Below are 16,888 nucleotides of genomic sequence, written 5' to 3'. Positions count from 1 at the left end.
GGCCTCCCAAAGTGCTGGGATTACAGGCTTGAGCCACCGCACCCGGCCTACAATTCTTTAATGTCTGTTGTATGGTCTATTTGACTGCAGTGTTTCTGCTGTCAGTTTTTTGAGAAATAGTGATTGATTCCTATGTAAACGTGTACCCAGTGCCTGCCAATAATTTCTCTAGATTATTTAACATTGGGTAAAATTCTTTTGTTCTTTTTGGTGAGGGTGACAGAGAAGAAAGGTTGGATAAAATGTCAGAAATAAAAAGAAATCTTATGTATATGAATTAGAGTACTTCTTTTATAACAGTCTTGCAGCAGTTGCTGACTACAGTGGACATTAAAGGATTTGTTTCTCTTAAGCTATTACGGGGCTTTCACAGGGTGTTGTTCACAGGCATAGGCTTTTTACTTTTTAAAAATTCTTCCAATATTGATCCAAAGTTGCCATTAAAAAAATGTTAAACATTTTTTTGGTATTTTATATAAAGCATGAAAATTATATTTTTGAATAAGGCACTGAGAATACACTATTTCATATAGGAACTGTCTCTTTAGTTTAATTTTAAAGCAAGCAACAGGAATGCTATTAGAAATGGCAGAAGACCAAGTGTGTTTGCAAAATGAATTAAACTGCAGAAAATTGAGCTCAAGTTATCTCAGTTTAGTATAGTGAGAAAAAATTTGCAAGTCTAAGAACTGTTCCTCAAATAATTTTGGCCACATGTATCTGTGATTACTTATGAGAACATTTTATTTATTTTTTAATATTTATTTTTCAGTTAAATTTTGTAAGTTTTGTGTTTGACTTTTTTTGTAGTTTCAAATAAATTATTTCAGTAGTTTTTGGGGAACAGATGGTGTGTGGTTACACAGATAAGTTATTTACTGGTGATTTCTGAGATTTTGGTACACCCATCACCTGAGCAGTGTACACTGCACCCCATGAAACCATTTTAAAAACTGCACATTTCTAACCAGCAGTAAAACCTGTTTTTGGCAGTTAGGTGGATTTTTAACTTTCAAGGAAGGATTTCAAGGAGGTGAAGTCTGATAAACAGTTATTGTTTGTAAGTTTCCAAATATTATAGAGTAATTCATGTTGGTAGCATGAAAATGAAATTGTCTTTTGAAGTTAGTTTAAAATGTAGTACATTTGCAAGAAATGTATTTCTTTTTTTTTTTTTTTTGAGGAGTCTTGCTCTGTCGCCCAGGCTGGGTGCAGTGGCCGGAATCAGCTCACCGCAAGCTCCGCCTCCCGGGTTCCCGCCATTCTTCTGCCTCAGCCTTCCCAGTAGCTGGGACTACAGGCGCCCGCCACCTCGCCCGGCTAGTTTTTTGTATTTTTAGTAGAGACGGGGTTTCACCGTGTTAGCCAGGATGGTCTCGATCTCCTGATCTCGTGATCCGCCCATCTCGGCCTCCCAAAGTGCTGGGATTACAGGCTTGAGCCACCGCGCCCGGCCTCTGTGATTTTTCAAAAGACAAGTATTGGTCAGGCATGGTGACTCACACTTGTAATGCCAGCACTTTGGGAGGCCAAGGCAGGTGGATGATGAGGTCAAGAGATTGAGACTATCCTGGCCAACATGGTGAAACCCCATCTCTTGGCGCCTGGCCAAGAAATGTGTTTCTTAAATGTCTCCAGCATTTTAATTTTTTTGGCAAATTAGAGTTTGGGTAGAGTGGAAGGCAATGAGTGATTGTCAGACAAATTCCATAATGTGTTTTTTGTTGTTGTTTTTGTTTTTTTGAGATGGAGTCCCGCTGTGTCACTGAGGCTGGAGTGCAGTGGCTCTATCTCAGCTCACTGCAACCTCTGCCTCCTGGGTTCAAACGATTCTCCTGCTTCAGTCTCCCAAGTAGCTGGGAATTCAGGTGCCTGCCACCATGCCCAGCTAATTTTTTGTATTTTTAGTAGAGACAGGGTTTCATGATGTTGACCAGGCTGGTCTTGAACTCTGTCCTTAAGCGATTCGCCCACTTTGGCCTCCCAAAGTGCTGGGATTACAGGCGTGAGCCACTGTGCCCGACCAAGTTCCATAAGCTTTTTTTTAAAACATAGGTAGGTATTTGAAATGGCACTCATTTTACTTTTGTCAATGAGGTTTTGGAGGAATCTTTGGTGAAGAAAAGGAGAAATTTTCATTTTCCCAGCTTTCTTTAATGTTGAAATAGAATCTTCTATAAACTCTGTTATCAAGGTGTTCTTTTCTTTTGTAAATAAGAATAAAATGTTACTAAAAATATATTTATACTCCTTTTAAGTTAGATTTTGTTAAAGTTAATATTGTTTTGTTTCTTATTCGTTCGAATATAGGTGTCCTGTCCATAACAGATAACTTGCTGAGATGATATATATTTGCTTACTTGTTTTGAAAAGTACTTAAAAAAAATTGTCAGTGTTTGAGTGAGGCTTTGGGGTCTATCAATTTTGTTGATCTTTTCAAAAAAACCAGCTCCTGGATTCATTGATTTTTTTGAAGGGTTTTTTGTGTCTGTATCTCCTTCAGTTCTGCTCTGATCTTAGTTATTTCTTGCCTTCTGCTAGCTTTTGAATTTGTTTGCCCTCGCTTCTCTAATCCTTTTAATTCCGACGTTAGGGTGTCAGTTTTAGATCTTTCCTGCTTTCTCTTATGGGCATTTAGTGCTATAAATTTCCCTCTACACACTGCTTTAAATGTGTCCCAGAGATTCTGGTATGTTTTGTCTTTGTTCTCATTGGTTTCAAAGAACATCTTTATTTCTGCCTTCATTTTGTTATTTACCCAGTAGTCATTCAGGAGCAGGTTGTTCAGTTTCCATGTAGTTGTGCGGTTTTGAGTGAGTTTCTTAATCCTGAGTTCTAATTTGATTGCACTGTGGTCTGAGAGACAATTTGTTGTGATTCGTGTTCTTTTACATTTGCTGAAGAGTGCTTTACTTCCAATTATGTGGTCAGTTTTAGAATAAGTGCAATGTGGTGCTGAGAAGAGTGTATCTTTTGTTGATTTGGGGTGGAGAGTTCTGTAGATGTCTATTAGGTCTGCTTGGTACAGAGATGAGTTCAAGTTCTGGATATCCTTGTTAACCTGTAGAAGATATTTTTTGTGTACCTTAAATCTGTTAAGTAGTATTAAACTAAACAAACAATTTAGGTTGCTATATATAGCATAGGGATTCCAGTGTCTGTCATGCTTTACTGAAATAGTATCATTTTTACTGAAGATAATGGTAAGAATGTTTCTAACTTAATTTTTTGTGGATGTCATCTCATTGAAAATATCAGTTGTGTATTTATAGGTAATAACCACCTTTAAATGTTCTGGTAATATATACTGTTTTCTTCTTATGAGTAGTTAAAAGAAAAAGGGGACAACTTGCCGGCCATGGTGGCTTACGCCTGTGATCCAGCACTTTGGGAGGCTGAGGTGGGAGGATCACTTGAGACCAGGAGTTCAAGACAAGCCTGGCAACGTAACAAGAGTCCATCTCTACAAAAAACGAAAACAATTAGTTGGTCATAGTGGCATGTGCCTTCTCTCTCAGCTACTTGGGAGGCTGAGGTGGAAGGATCCTGTGAGCCTTGGAGGACGAGGCTGCAGTGAGCTGTGATCAGGCCACTGTACTCCAGCCTATGTGACAGACTTGAGACCCTGTCTCAGGGAAAAAAAAAATGAAGAACACCTCCTACTTTTAGAAAATAACTGTTATATACTTGAAGTGCACAGTTGTTTTCATCTGTTTTGTATTGTAGTCTCTCACATATTGTATCAGACCAAACTTTTTTTTTTTTTATGGAGAGGGAGTCTTGCTCCGTTGCCCAGGCCGGAGTGCAGTGCCGCGCTCTCGGCTCACTGCAACTTCTGCCTCCCAGGTTCGAGCGAGCCTCCTGCCTCAGCCTCCCGAGTAGCTGGGACTACAGGTGCATGCTGCCATGCCTGGCTAATTTTTCATAGTTTAGTAGAGACAGGGTTTCACTGTGTTGCCTAGGCTAGTCTCGAACTCCTGAGCTCAGGCAGTCTGCCATCCTTGGCCTCCTGAAGTGCCAGGATTATCCACCATCCTTGGCCTCCCAAAGTGCCAGGATTACAGACGTGAACCACTGCGCCCAGCCCAGATCAAACTTTTATTGTGAATAATTGTTTACTGGCTCTATAAAATAGTGTCCATTTCTTCTAAGTGTGAATAAAGAACCTTGCCTAGTAGTGTTTTTGATTGGGGCTCAGAATCCTTCTATTCCAGAGTTGGCATAACAGCAATAATAAAAAATCAAAACTGGAAACGACTAACATAGTATTCACAACATCTGTAGCAGTTTAATGAGAAGATTTTATATGTACCATAGTCTGCTGGTGGTCTGAGTCATAATGCCAACAAATTATTTCTGTAGTGCTCAAAGATAAGCTGTCCAGTGGGACAGTGAGTCAGATGTTTGACCAGCCGTTTGATATGGTACACAACTAATATATATTGTGTATTAACTTTTCACATTGATGATATTTATAAGGAATCTTATCTCCTCACTTTTCTGTTGGCATTTGTGTAAGTTTGTAACACTCTTCCATCAGTTTCCATGTTCTCAAATAGTAAAAGTGCTGAGTAACTTGGCACAAAAGTTTAGAAGTAATTTTTCATCAAAAAAGTGCTATAATCACAATATAGAAAATTTGGAAAACAGAGGAAAGATCTTAAAAAATGGGAGGGAAGCCCAGACAAAACTCAGGTATAAACCACCTCATGACTATACAATTTAAAGGCATTTACACATTTATTTATTTATTTTATAAACAAATGAAATAACATCTTGCTCTGTCTCCCAGGCTGGAGAGCAATGAATGGCCCAATCATAGTTCACTGTAGCCTTGACTTCCTCGGTTCAAGCAATCCTCCTGTCTCAGCCTCTTGAGTAGCTGGTAATACAGATGCGTGCCACGATACCTAGTTAATTTTTTAGTTTGTAGAGATGGGGTCTTGCTGTATTGTTCAGGCTGATCTCAAACTTGTGGCCTCAAGTGATTCTCCTGCCTTAGAATCCCAATGCACTGCGATTACAGGTGTGAACCACCACACCTAGCTCTAACAACATTTTTAATGTAATTCCTTTCACAGTTTTTTTTTCACTGTAAATTTAATCGTGGTGTATCTACTATGCAGCTGTAGTCATTTTGACCATAAATTTTGTTCTTTTTTTTCCCCCTAGCAGTTGCTTTTTAAAAATTTGTTTTTGTTTTTGTTTTTTATTTGGAGTGCCGCTTTGTAACCAGGGACTGGAGTGCAGTGGCACTATCTCGGCTCACTGCAACCTCTGCCTCCCGGGTTTAAGTGACTCTCCTGCCTCAGCCTCCGGAGTAGCTGGGACTACAGGCACACACCGGCATGCCCGGCTAATTTTATTTTATTTTTTTTGTGTTTTAGTAGAGATAGGGTTTCGCCCAGGCTGGTCTCGAACTCCTGAGCTCAGATAATCTGCTCACCTCGGCCTCCCAACGTGTTAGGATTACAGGTGTGAGCCACCGCACCTGAGATGGGGTCTCACTATGTTACCCAGACTGTTCTCAAAATCTTGGACCTGAGAGATTTGCCTGCCTTGGCCTCTCAAAGTACTGGGATTCTAGGTGTGAACTACCTGCACCCACCTCCCTGCCCCAGCAGTTTCATAAGCTTTTACTGTGTTGTTATATAATCTTCATTATCCCTTTTAGTTATTACATAACCTTTTAGAACCATCCCTCCATTGTTGAATTTGGTTTTTCAAGTTATTATTATTAAATATCTTTATACTAGCTTTGCTTAGGATTATTTTCTTCTCATATTTTCTTCTCTCAGATTAATTCAGTGGGTAAAGGGCATGAACATTTTTGTGGTTCTTGGTAAACACAGATAAATTAGTTTTTCACAAGGTTGTAAACATCAATTTGTATTCCCACTAGCAGTGTGCCTGAAATATTTCCTGTCTTGTGTTGGTTTTTCTGTTTTTGTTTTAACATAGAAATGTTTAAAATTTAGTGGAACCAGATTTGGTAATCTTTATTTCTGTTGTGAAAGTTCATCTGTTGTTTTAAAACCATCTTGGAAAGTCCTCTTTAGAGCAGTACTTCTTAATGAGGGTGTTGGGGAGTGGATTTTTTCCTCCTGGGACATTTTACAATGTCTGGAGAGGTTTTCGATTGTCACTGCAGTGAGGTGAAGTGTGCTACTGGCATCCAGTGTGTGGAGGCCAGGGATGCTGCTAAACATTCCACAAGGCACAGGACAGCCTTCCTAACAAAGAATTCTACTGTCAATGTGTTGGGCTAGATAATTCTTTATAATGTAGGTCTGTCCTGTGCATTGTAGGATGTTTAGCAAACTCCCTGGCCTCTACCATCAGGATGTCAGTAGCTTCCCCACCAGTATTTTTGTTTTGGTAACAGCTTTATTGAGATATAATTAATATATCATAAAATTTACCTATTGAAAGTATATAGTTCAATGATATTTAGTATATTCACAGAGTTGTGTAATCATCACTGCAGTGTAATATTTTGTCATCCCCCAAAGAGACTCCATATCCTTTAGCTGTGATTCTCTCACAACCTTCATGTCCCTCTCAGCTATAGGCAACCATTAGCCTACTTTCTGTCTATGGATTTCCCAGTCTGGACCTTTTATGTAAATGGATTTATCTATTAATAGTCTTTTTGGGTCTGGCTTCTTTTACTTAATATTTTTATTCACAGTTGTGGCGTAAATCAGTACTTCATTCCCTTTTATGACCAAGTAACATTCCATTGTGTGGATATACCACATTGATTGTTTCTACCTTTTGGTTATTGTGAATAATGCTGCTGTGAACTTTGGTGTACACGCTTTTGTGTAGATGTACTTCCATTTCTCTTAGGTGTACATCTGGGAATGGAATTGCTGAGTCAAATGCTAACTCTATGTTTAAACTTTTAAGGAATTGTCAGACTCTTTTTCCGAAGTTCCTCCACCGTTTTACATTCCCACAAGCAGTATATGAGGGTTCTGATTTCTGCACATCCTCATCAACACTTGTTATTATTGATGATAGCCATCATAGTGGTGTGAAATGGTAATTTCTTGAGGTTTTGCTTTGCATTTTGTGATTATTGTTGGTATTATCTTTTATGTGCTTATTGGCCTTTGTATATGTTCTTTGGAGAAATGTCTTTCAGTTTCTTTGCCCATTTATAATTGGGTTATTTCTCTTTTTATTGTTCAGTTTAAGGAAGTTTTGTTTTTGTGGGTTTTTTTCAGGTTTTTTTGTTGTTTGTTTTTTTAAGACAGGGTGTCACTCTGTCACCCAGGCTGGAGTACAGTGGTGCGACCTCAGCTCACTGCAGCCTTGACCTCCTGGGCTCAGGTGATCCTCCCACCTCCACTTCCTGAGTGTCTGGGACTACAGGCATGCGCTAACGTACCTGGCTCATTTTTTGTAGAGACAGGGTTTCACCATTTGCCCAGGCTGGTCTCAAAATCCTGGACTCAAGCAATCTGCTCACCTCACCCTTCCAAACTGCTGGGATTACAGGCATGAGTGAACACGCCGGGCTAGAAGTTTTAAAAATATATTCTAGATACAAGTCTCTCATCAGATACATTATGTGAAAATATTTTCCGTTCTGCTGTGGGTTGTCTTTTCATTTTCTTAATGATGTCATTTGATGCACAAAAATTTTTAGTTTAAATGAAGTCTAGCTTATCTTTTTTTTTTTCCTTTTGTTGCTCATGCATTCTGTGTCTTATCTAAAAACCATTTCCAAATCCAAGGTCATGAAGATTTATAAACATGTTTACTTCTACGAGTTTGCATTGAGGCATTCACTCTTATTTTGAGTTCATTTTTGTATAAGGTGTGGTAGGAGTCCAAATTCTTTCTTTTGTGTGTGACTATCCAGTGTTCCAGCACCATTTGTTGGAGAGACTGTTCTTTCCCTGTTGAATGATCTTGGCAGCCTTGTCCAAAAGAGATTAACCATAAATGCGAGGGTTCACCTCTGGACTCTCAGATCTGTTCCACTGATGTGTGTAACTGTCTTTATTGTTTTGTATTATTCTTTTATGAGGTTGTTATTCAGGTGCAGCCAAAATAGGAGACACTGGAGAGGCTCAGGAAAAAAACCAAAGTCAATCATACAGGTCCTAGAGACAGGAGGCAAGCTGTGCCATGCCATGCAGGGCCACTTGGGGAAGACACTAGGGTGGTTAGGAGGGAGGGGAAGGATTAGGCTGCTGCCTTCATTGAGGTTTCCTTGGGGCAGGGCAGGGTGAACAGTTTAGTTTGAATAATTTTGGCATACTTTAGACTGGCAGGGTGGTCTCTAGTTGCCTGGCACCTGCCCTGGGATGTTTAGGCAGAGGAATAGTGCCTCTTGGGGCATAAGAGCCAGATAGAGGAGATATGTCTCTGGATTTTGAATAACTTGCATATTAAAGACATACTCCTGGTTGGACCCTTTGTTATCTTCAAGAATTAGCAAGACCCTGGAGGGACAGTTTTTCAAATAGCTAGAAAAGGTTCTGTAACATGTTAAATAAACATCGGTATACAAAAAAAGCTAAAAGTCCGTCTGTGCCAGTGCCATATTGTCTTGCTTACTGTAGCAGTGTGGTAAGTTTTGAAATTAGGAAGTGTGGGCCGGGTGCGATGGCTCACACCTGTAATCCCAGCACTTTGAGGGGCCGAGGCGGGTGGATCACGAGGTCAAGAGATCGAGACCATCCTGGCCAACGTGGTGAAACCCCATCTCTACTAAAAGAACAAAAATCAGCCGGCGTGGTAGCGGGCGCCTGTAGTCCTAGCTACTCCGGAGGCTGAGGCAGGAGAATCACTTGAACCCGGGAGGCGGAGGTTGCAGTGAGCCGAGATTGAGCCACTGCATTCCAGCCTGGCGATAGAGCGAGACTCTGTCTCAAAAAAAAAAAAAAAAAAAAGAAAGAAAATTAGAAAGTGTGACTCCTTCTACTTTGTTCTTTTTCAAGACTATTTTGGTTATCGAGGGTTCCTTTTATTTCTATTTGAATGTGTTAGGATTGGCTTTTCTATATCTGCAGAGCAGCCATCTGGGATTTTAATAGGGATTTTGTTGAATCTGCAGATCAATTTGGAAGTATCCTCAACTTAACAATATTAAGTCAATCTTTGAACATGGGATGTCTTTCTCTGTATTTAGGTCTTTGATTTGTTTCAACCAGTGTTTTGTAATTTTTATTGTACAAGTCTTACGCATCTTACGTTAAATTTGTTTGTAAGCATGCCATTCTTTTTGATGGTAATCTAGATGAAATTGTTTTCATAATTTCATTTTTGGATTATTCTTTGCTAGTATATGGAAATACAGTTGATTTTTGTATGTTGATTTTGTATTCTGAAATGTTGCTGAACTTGTTTATTGTTATAGATGTTTTAATAGATTCCTTAGGATTTTCTATGTATAAGATCATGTCATCTGCAAATAGAAAGTTTTACTTCTTTCTTTCCAATCCATACCCTTTTTATTTTCTTGACTAGTTGCCTTGGGTACCTTCAGCACAATATTGACTAGAAGTGGTGAGAGTTCTTTGTCTTGTTCTTGCTCTTAGAGGAAAAGCATCTAGATTTTTCACCATTAAGTATTGTGTTAGCTGTGGGTTTCTTATATATGTCCTTTGTAATCTCAAGAAGTTTCCTTCAGTTCCTAGTTTATTGTGCATTTTTATCATGAAAGTCTGTTACTGAGTTCTGTCATGCTTTTTCTGTATTAAGATGATTATGTAGGTTTTTAAAAAAAATCCTATTGATATATGGTATATTTTCATTAATTGATTTCAGATGTTAAACCAATTTTTTTCCCCCCCCAAGACGGAGCCTCACTCTGTCACCCGGGCTGGAGTGCAGTGGCGCGATCTTGGCTTACTGCAACCTCCACCTCGCGGGTTCAAGCTATTCTCCTGCCTCAGTCTCCCGAGTAGCTGGGACTACCGGTGTGCACCCCCATGCCTGGCCAGTTTTTCTATTTTTTAGTAGAAATGGGGTTTTGCCGTGTTGGATAGGCTGGTCTCGAACTCTTGACCTCAGGTGATGCACCCCCACCTTCCAAAGTGCTGGGATTACAGGCGTGAGCCACCACTCCTGGCTGATGTTAAACCAGTCTTGTATTGCTGGGTGAAAGCCTACTTGGTCTTGGTGGGTAGTTCTTTTTCCATATAGATGGGTTCAATTTGCTAGTGTTTTGTTCAGGATATTGCATTTATATTCCTAAGAGATAAATGCCTAGTTTTCTTTTGATGTCTTTATCAGATTTTGCTATCAGGGTGATACTGGCCTCATAATGAGTTGGGAAGGGTTCTCTCTCTCTTTGTTTTTTTGGAAGAGTTTGTGAAGAATTGGTATTACTACTTTTTTAAATGTGTGGTAGAACTTACCATTTACCAGTGAAGTCATATGGGCCTGGACTTTTCTTTGTGGGTAGTTTTTAATTATGTATTCAAACTCTTCATTACTGGTTTATTCAGATTTTCTATTTCTTCTTGACTGGCTTTTGGAAATTTATGGTTTTAGATATTTGTCTACTTCATCTAAGTTATACAGTGTTGGCGTATGTGTGTCATAGTGTGTTATTTCTATAAAGTCAGTGATAATATCCCCTCTTACCATTTTTGGTTTTAATATTTTGAGTGTTCTCTCTTTTTTAGTTTGTCAGTCTAGCTAAAGGTTAGCCAATTTTCTTGATCTTTTCAAAGAGCCAAGTTTTGGGTTTGTTGACTTTTTTCCTCTATTTCATTAATTTTCACTTTATTTTGTCCTTTTGCTTGTTTTAGGTTTAGTTTGTTATTTTTTCTAGTGTTTCTTTTCCTGTTTTAAATCTTTGTCTAGAGACTGGGTCTTGCTGTATCACCCAGGCTGGAGTGTAGTGGCGAAATTGTAACTCATTGTAGCATCAAACCCTTGGGCTCAAGAGAGTCTCCTACCTTAGCCTCCCAAGTAGCTGGGTCTGCAGGCATGTACCACCAGGCGTGGCTAAGTTTTTTATTTTGTAGAGATAGATCTTGCTGTGTTGCCTTAGGCTGGTCTGAAACTCATGGCCCAGGTGATCCTCTCACCTAGGCATCCCAAAGTGCTGGGATTACAGGCATGAGCCACAGTGGTCCTTTTTTTTTTCTTGTCTGTGCTGTATATTACATATGTTTGTCTTTTATTTTGCTGATTTAGTGAGGAAAAACAGGTTTTCTTGAAGAATAAAAATGTGTATACAAAAAGATAATTAGTAAAATTAGTTTGGTTTAATTTGGTTTAATTTTTGTTCACCTAAAGGTAACAGTCTATATACTTTTTAAAATGTCATACACGGCCGGGTGTGGTGGCTCCTGCCTGTAATCAATCCCACCACTTGGGGAGGCCGAGGCGGGTGGATCACCTGAGGTCAGGAGTTCATGACCAGCCTGACCAACATGGTAAAACCCCATCTCTACTAAAAATACAAAAAAATTAGCTGGACGTGGTGTAGTAGTCCCAGCTACTTGGGAGGCTGAGGCAGGAGAATCGCTTGAACCTGGGAGGGGGCAGTTACAGTGAGCTGAGATCACGCCATTGCATTCCAGCCTGGGTGACAGAGCGAGACTCCATCTCAAAAAAAAAAGTCATACATGAAACCAAAATGTGCCATGTGTGGTGGCTCAGGTCTGTTATCCCAGCACTTTGGGAGGCCAAGGCAGGAGGATTGCTTGAGCTCAGGAGTTCAGCCTGGGCAATGTAGTGAGGCAGTGTCTCTACAAAAAAATACAAAAATCAGCCAAGTGCAGTGGCGTGTTCTAGATAGTTGGAAGGCTGCGGTGGGAGAACCACTTGACCTTGGAAGGTGAAGGTTGCAGTGGACTGAGAGTGCATCCTGGGTAACAGAGCGAGACCCTGTCTCCCCGCTTCCCCGGCCAGAAAAGGAAATCAGATTTTTTTTTTTAAAGATAGAGTTTCACTCCTGTTGCCCAGGCTGGAGTGCAGTGGTGCGATCTTGTCTCACCGCAACCTCCACCTCCTGGGCTCAAGCAATTCTCCTGCCTTACCCTCCCAAGAAACTGGGGCTACAGACATGGGCCACTACACCCAGCTAATATTTTGTTGTATTTTTTTGTAGAGATGGGGTTTTACCATGTTGCCCAGGCTGGTCTTAGACTCCTGGGCTTAAGTGAGCTGCCCGCCTCAGCCCCACAAAGTACTGTGGGATTATAGGCGTGAGCCACCGCACCCAGCCCCACAATGTTTAAAGGCTCTAAGAAGAGGTGTACATTAATTCTGGGCTTCCATATTCACTGATGATAGAAAGTACTTGTTTTTTAGCCATTCGTTTGTGAGTGTCAGGCTCTTAAATGAAGACGTTCAGTGAGTCAACATCCACTCTTGCCTGGGTTGGTACACATGCATTTGGTTCCATTGAAGTTGGACATCAGTGCTCATGTGCTTTGAATATGAATATTTGTATTTTCACAAAGTTGGGGAAAATAATACATAAAGCATTGATGTGTGTTTTAATTAAATGAGAAAGTTTGTAAAGTACTTGGTTTGAATATGTTCAAGAAATGGTAATTTCCCCTTACTCTCTAAATTAAATTGTAAGTCCCACCCTTCTCACACCTCATCTCTGTAGTTACTTTCATTTTATTGTCACTGTTCTTGGACAATTTACCTCTGTAACTAGCCCCTTTAGCACCAAAATTATCACTAGTATAGTAATTGTGCTTGTATCAGAACCTAATTCAGCAATTTTGGTCTTGTTGATAAACGAGTATACTTAATTTAGTAACTTTCATATTGCAGTGGCATTTTAAACCTGTGATTTGTCTCTTTATTGTGAAAAAAATGTGTATCGGATATGATGTTGTGGGACTTTGTCTTTAAGATTAATAAAGAGTTAACTCTCACATAGAAGCTGGTCACCAAGGACATACTTTAGGAAATTATAACAGTTATAGTACTATCTTAGGTTAGATTTTGTTAACAAAGATAAAAAGCTTCTTCTATTTTGATCTAATGTAGCTGTTAGAAGAAAGTAAATCAGGAGAAGGTGGCTGAACTTGGAAAATTTTTCACATTGTAGGAAAAATTTGGGCCATAAAATTTAAGGTGGCCATTTATGTTTTTGTTGCGATCTCAGATACTTAAGTGGATTGGCTTTCTTGATTTTAAAATAACGGAGGCAAGACACTGTTTTAGAGAAGAATAGCTATTACATATTAATTTGTCATATTACACACTACCTAATTAAATATAAATGGTAAGTAAACTTGAGCGAAATAAGTCTTATACTTCAGTAAAACTTCTTAGATTAGCTTTCATAGAAAATTTAGAAAATTGTTCACTTAATTACTGAATGAGAAGTAACTGTAAGGCCGGGGGTGGTGGCTCATGCCTGTAATCCTAGCACTTTGGGAGGCCAAAGTGGGCAGATCACTTGTGCTCAGGAGTTTGAGACCAGCCCGGGCAACAGGGCAAAACCCCATCTCTACAAAAAATACAAAAATTAGCCAGGTGTAGTAGTGCATGCCTGTAGTCCCAGCTACTAAGGAGGCTGAGGTGGGAGGATGGCTTGAACCTGGGAGGTGGAGGTTGCAGGGAGCTGAGTTCATGCCACTGCACTCCAGCTTGGGTGACAGAGTGAGACCCTGTCTCAAAAAATAAAAATAAAGTAACTATAATGTAAATTTTGGCTTGGCACAGTGGCTCACGCCTGTAATCCCAGCACTTTGAGAGGCTGAGGTGGGCAGGTCATCTGAGGTCAGGAGTTCGAAACCAGCCTAGCCAACGTGGTGAAACCCCATCTCTACTAAAAATACAAAAATTAGCCGGGTATGGTGGCACACACCTTTAGTTCCAGCCACTCAGGAGGCTGACACAGGAGAATTGCTTGAACCTGGGTGGCAGAGGTTGCAGTGAGCTGAGATCACGCCACTGCACTCCAGCCTAGGCAACAGAGTGAGACTCGGTCTCAAAACAACAACAAAAAATATATATATAAATAATATATTCAAGAAGTAGGCCTAATGAACCAGAATGATCAGTCCTTTGTTGTTTTTTTTATGTAGGAGATTTCCTATGAATTTTCCATTGTCTTTTTCCCCTCATAATCAGATCTTGTTTCGAAATTCTGAATCTGGAGATCTGTTTTATTCAGAAGTATTTATATTCTTTTCTGAAGGATTATGTGTAATTTCATTGTATGGTACCCTTTATTGTTTTGTGGTACCCTTTATTATTAAAATTGACTTATTTAAAAATAGGTTTTGCCCCTTCATCTCTACTAAAAATACAAAAATTAGCCGGGTGTGGTGGCGGGTGCCTATAATCCCAACTACTCGGGAGGCTGAGGCAGGGAATTGCTCGAACCCAAGAGGCAGAGGTTGCAGTGAGCAGAGATCGCGCCACTGCACTCCAGCCTGGCGACAGAGTGAGACTCCATCTCAAACAAATAAACAAACAAAAACATAGATTTCACCCTAGAAATGCATCAAGGTCCGCCTTTTTAAAAGCCACCTCTAGGTTGCAGTTTTAGCAACTACCAGTAGATGGCACAAGTTGCTGGAAAAAATTACCTTCGTAAGTTTAACAACTTGAGTACTAAATTTCTAAGTTTGTAAAAAAGGTTTTTAAGTTATAGATATTCTAGGTGAGATTGGTGGAGAGGTTATGGTGGGTTAAAAATGTCTGTTAACTTTAATTTTGCTTTATAGTAAAAGTCTTCTTGCAATTTTTTTTATCAGTGGTTCTCAAACTCTTAATTGTGTATCAGAATTTACAGACGGCTTGTTAAAAACAGACTGTACAGGCCGGGCATGGTGGTTCACACCTGTAATCCCAGCACTTTGGTAGGTAGAGGCGGGAGGATTGCTTGAGCCCAGGAGTTCAAAACAAGCCTGGGCAATATAGTGAGACTCTGTCTCTTAAAAAAAAAAAAAATTATCAGGGCATGGTACGACAAGCCTGTAGTTTTAGTTGCTTGGGAGGCTGAGGTGGGACAATTGCTTCAGCACAGGAGTTCAAGGCTACAGTGAGCGACGATCACACCCCTGCACTCCAGCCTAGATGACAGAGGGCAACCCTGTCTGTTACACACACACCCCAAAATAGATTGTACAGAGTAGTATTTCTAATAAGTTGCTAGGTGATGGTGACACTAATGTTGACAGTATTTTTATTAATGATCTGAAGATCACACTTTCAGAACCACTGTTTTTAAAATAAACAATCTTTTTTTTTTTTTTTCAAAAGAATATAGCCATTTTCCACCTACCCTAATGTCTTTGGTCATATTTTCATTGAGTATGTGGTATCTGTACATACATGTTTTAGTGAAGTCATAGTATGTGTAAATTTTTTTTCACATTCTGCTTTTTCTGTTATTTACACGTTCCTTACTGTTAATGTATAGTCCTACCTTATTTCACCATTGTCCATTGACCTCTACTAGAGAATTCCGCCGTATACTGCAGCATCATGTGAGAAAGCTATCATGTAGGCCTGAAAAGTGTTACAATTTGGCCTTGTGTTTTGACTAGTGTCTAGGATGATCAGTGGTTTCATGGACACTGTCCTGTGTCTTTGTGGCATAGGGAGTAACCTGGATTCAAAATAAAGCTAATTAAATTATGCCTTCTGATACTAAATGGTATACATGAAGAGGTTTCTTTTGTAGCCATATATGCAAAAATCTGTTGAGTTTGTGACACATGATCACTTCAGTGTCAGAGGAACCATAGTGAATTTTGGTTAGTTTGTAAAGAGACGTAATAAGAGGGAAATAAGAGAAATATAATTGTTTTTCTGAAAATAAAGATGTCTGAAGCCCCAGTTTTCACAAAACACTTAAGAAATATGTCAGATCTTACTTCTTTTACAATATAGAACGCTTTATGAATGTGTGTGTCATCCTTTCGCAGGGGCCATGCCAATCTCTTTATTGTTCCAGTTTTGGTACATGTGCTGCTGAAGTGAGCACCAGACCTTATTTTGTAGTAGGTAGATAAGTAAATGGGTTAAGAAACCCCGTAATTGTAGTAAGTACAATACAATTATTATATTGTAGGATTGCTGACAATAATAAGCAAAAGAGTCATTTTAAATTTCACTTATTTTCAAACTTTGAATCATTTCACTCTTTTGTAATGCATGACATTTTTGAAAACCTGAATATTTATATAATGGATGCATTTGTCCCTTATAGCAGTGGTCCATTATTATTATTATTATTTTTTGTCTTGTGAGTGGTCCGTATATATAGCAATGTCCATTATTTTGTTTTTTTTCCCAACCCCTTTTCCAAAGGGAAATATTCATATTAGGAATGGGGACAAAGCAGATGCCCTAATACTTTAACTAATGTATAGTTCTGCAATAAGCTGTATATTTTCCAAATGTAATTTAAACCATAATAGGTAAAAATACCTTCAATAAGATATTTTTAAATTTTAAAAATATGTTTCTTTAACAGGTTTCTATAATCCAGGAACTTGTTACTAATTATGAAGCCTCTCTTAAAACGTGTGACTTTTTTAGCCCATATGGTAAGTTTAAATTAGATTGAATTGGAATCTGATTACTCATTTCATTTTTAATCACAGTAATGCTCTTTTATGTATATTTTGTGTGTGCTACCTAATGGCTACTTAATAAATTGGTGAATGAAATGAGAGCACTTTCAATCTTACTTAATTTAAATTTTCCATAATCCTGTGAGATGGGAGTTAACTTTGTGCATTTTTGTTTGTTTGTTTTTGAGACAGAGTCTCGTCCTTTCGCCCAGGCTGGAGTGCAATGGCACAGTCTTGGCTCACTGCAACCTCCGCCTCCTGGGTTCAAGCGATTCTCCTGCCTCAGTCTCCTGAGTAGCTGGGATTACGGGTGCCTGCCACCACACCTGGCTAAGTTTTGTATTTTTAGTAGAGAT

The 16,888-nt window shown here is 39.3% G+C and overlaps 1 protein-coding gene across 3 annotated transcripts in view; it reads left to right on the top strand.

The window, feature by feature from the left end:
* Positions 1-16,888, top strand: part of NAA16 (N(alpha)-acetyltransferase 16, NatA auxiliary subunit) — a 65,148-nt gene that overhangs the window by 27,886 nt on the left and 20,374 nt on the right. For all 3 annotated transcript variants that reach the window (XR_001001864.1, XM_011942962.1, XM_011942963.1), the window contains one exon: positions 16,433-16,505. Coding sequence is in view for 2 of the 3 variants with exons in the window: in XM_011942962.1 (XP_011798352.1) it covers positions 16,433-16,505 (73 nt within the window). In the remaining variant the exon portion in view is untranslated. The remainder of the gene's footprint in view (positions 1-16,432; positions 16,506-16,888) is intronic.

The sequence above is a fragment of the Colobus angolensis genome, unplaced genomic scaffold (genome assembly GCF_000951035.1).
Source record: "Colobus angolensis palliatus isolate OR3802 unplaced genomic scaffold, Cang.pa_1.0 Scaffold214, whole genome shotgun sequence".
Lineage (NCBI taxonomy): Eukaryota > Metazoa > Chordata > Mammalia > Primates > Cercopithecidae > Colobus > Colobus angolensis.
Note: the sequence above shows the minus strand (reverse complement) of the source record. Positions and strands in the feature narration are given on the sequence as shown.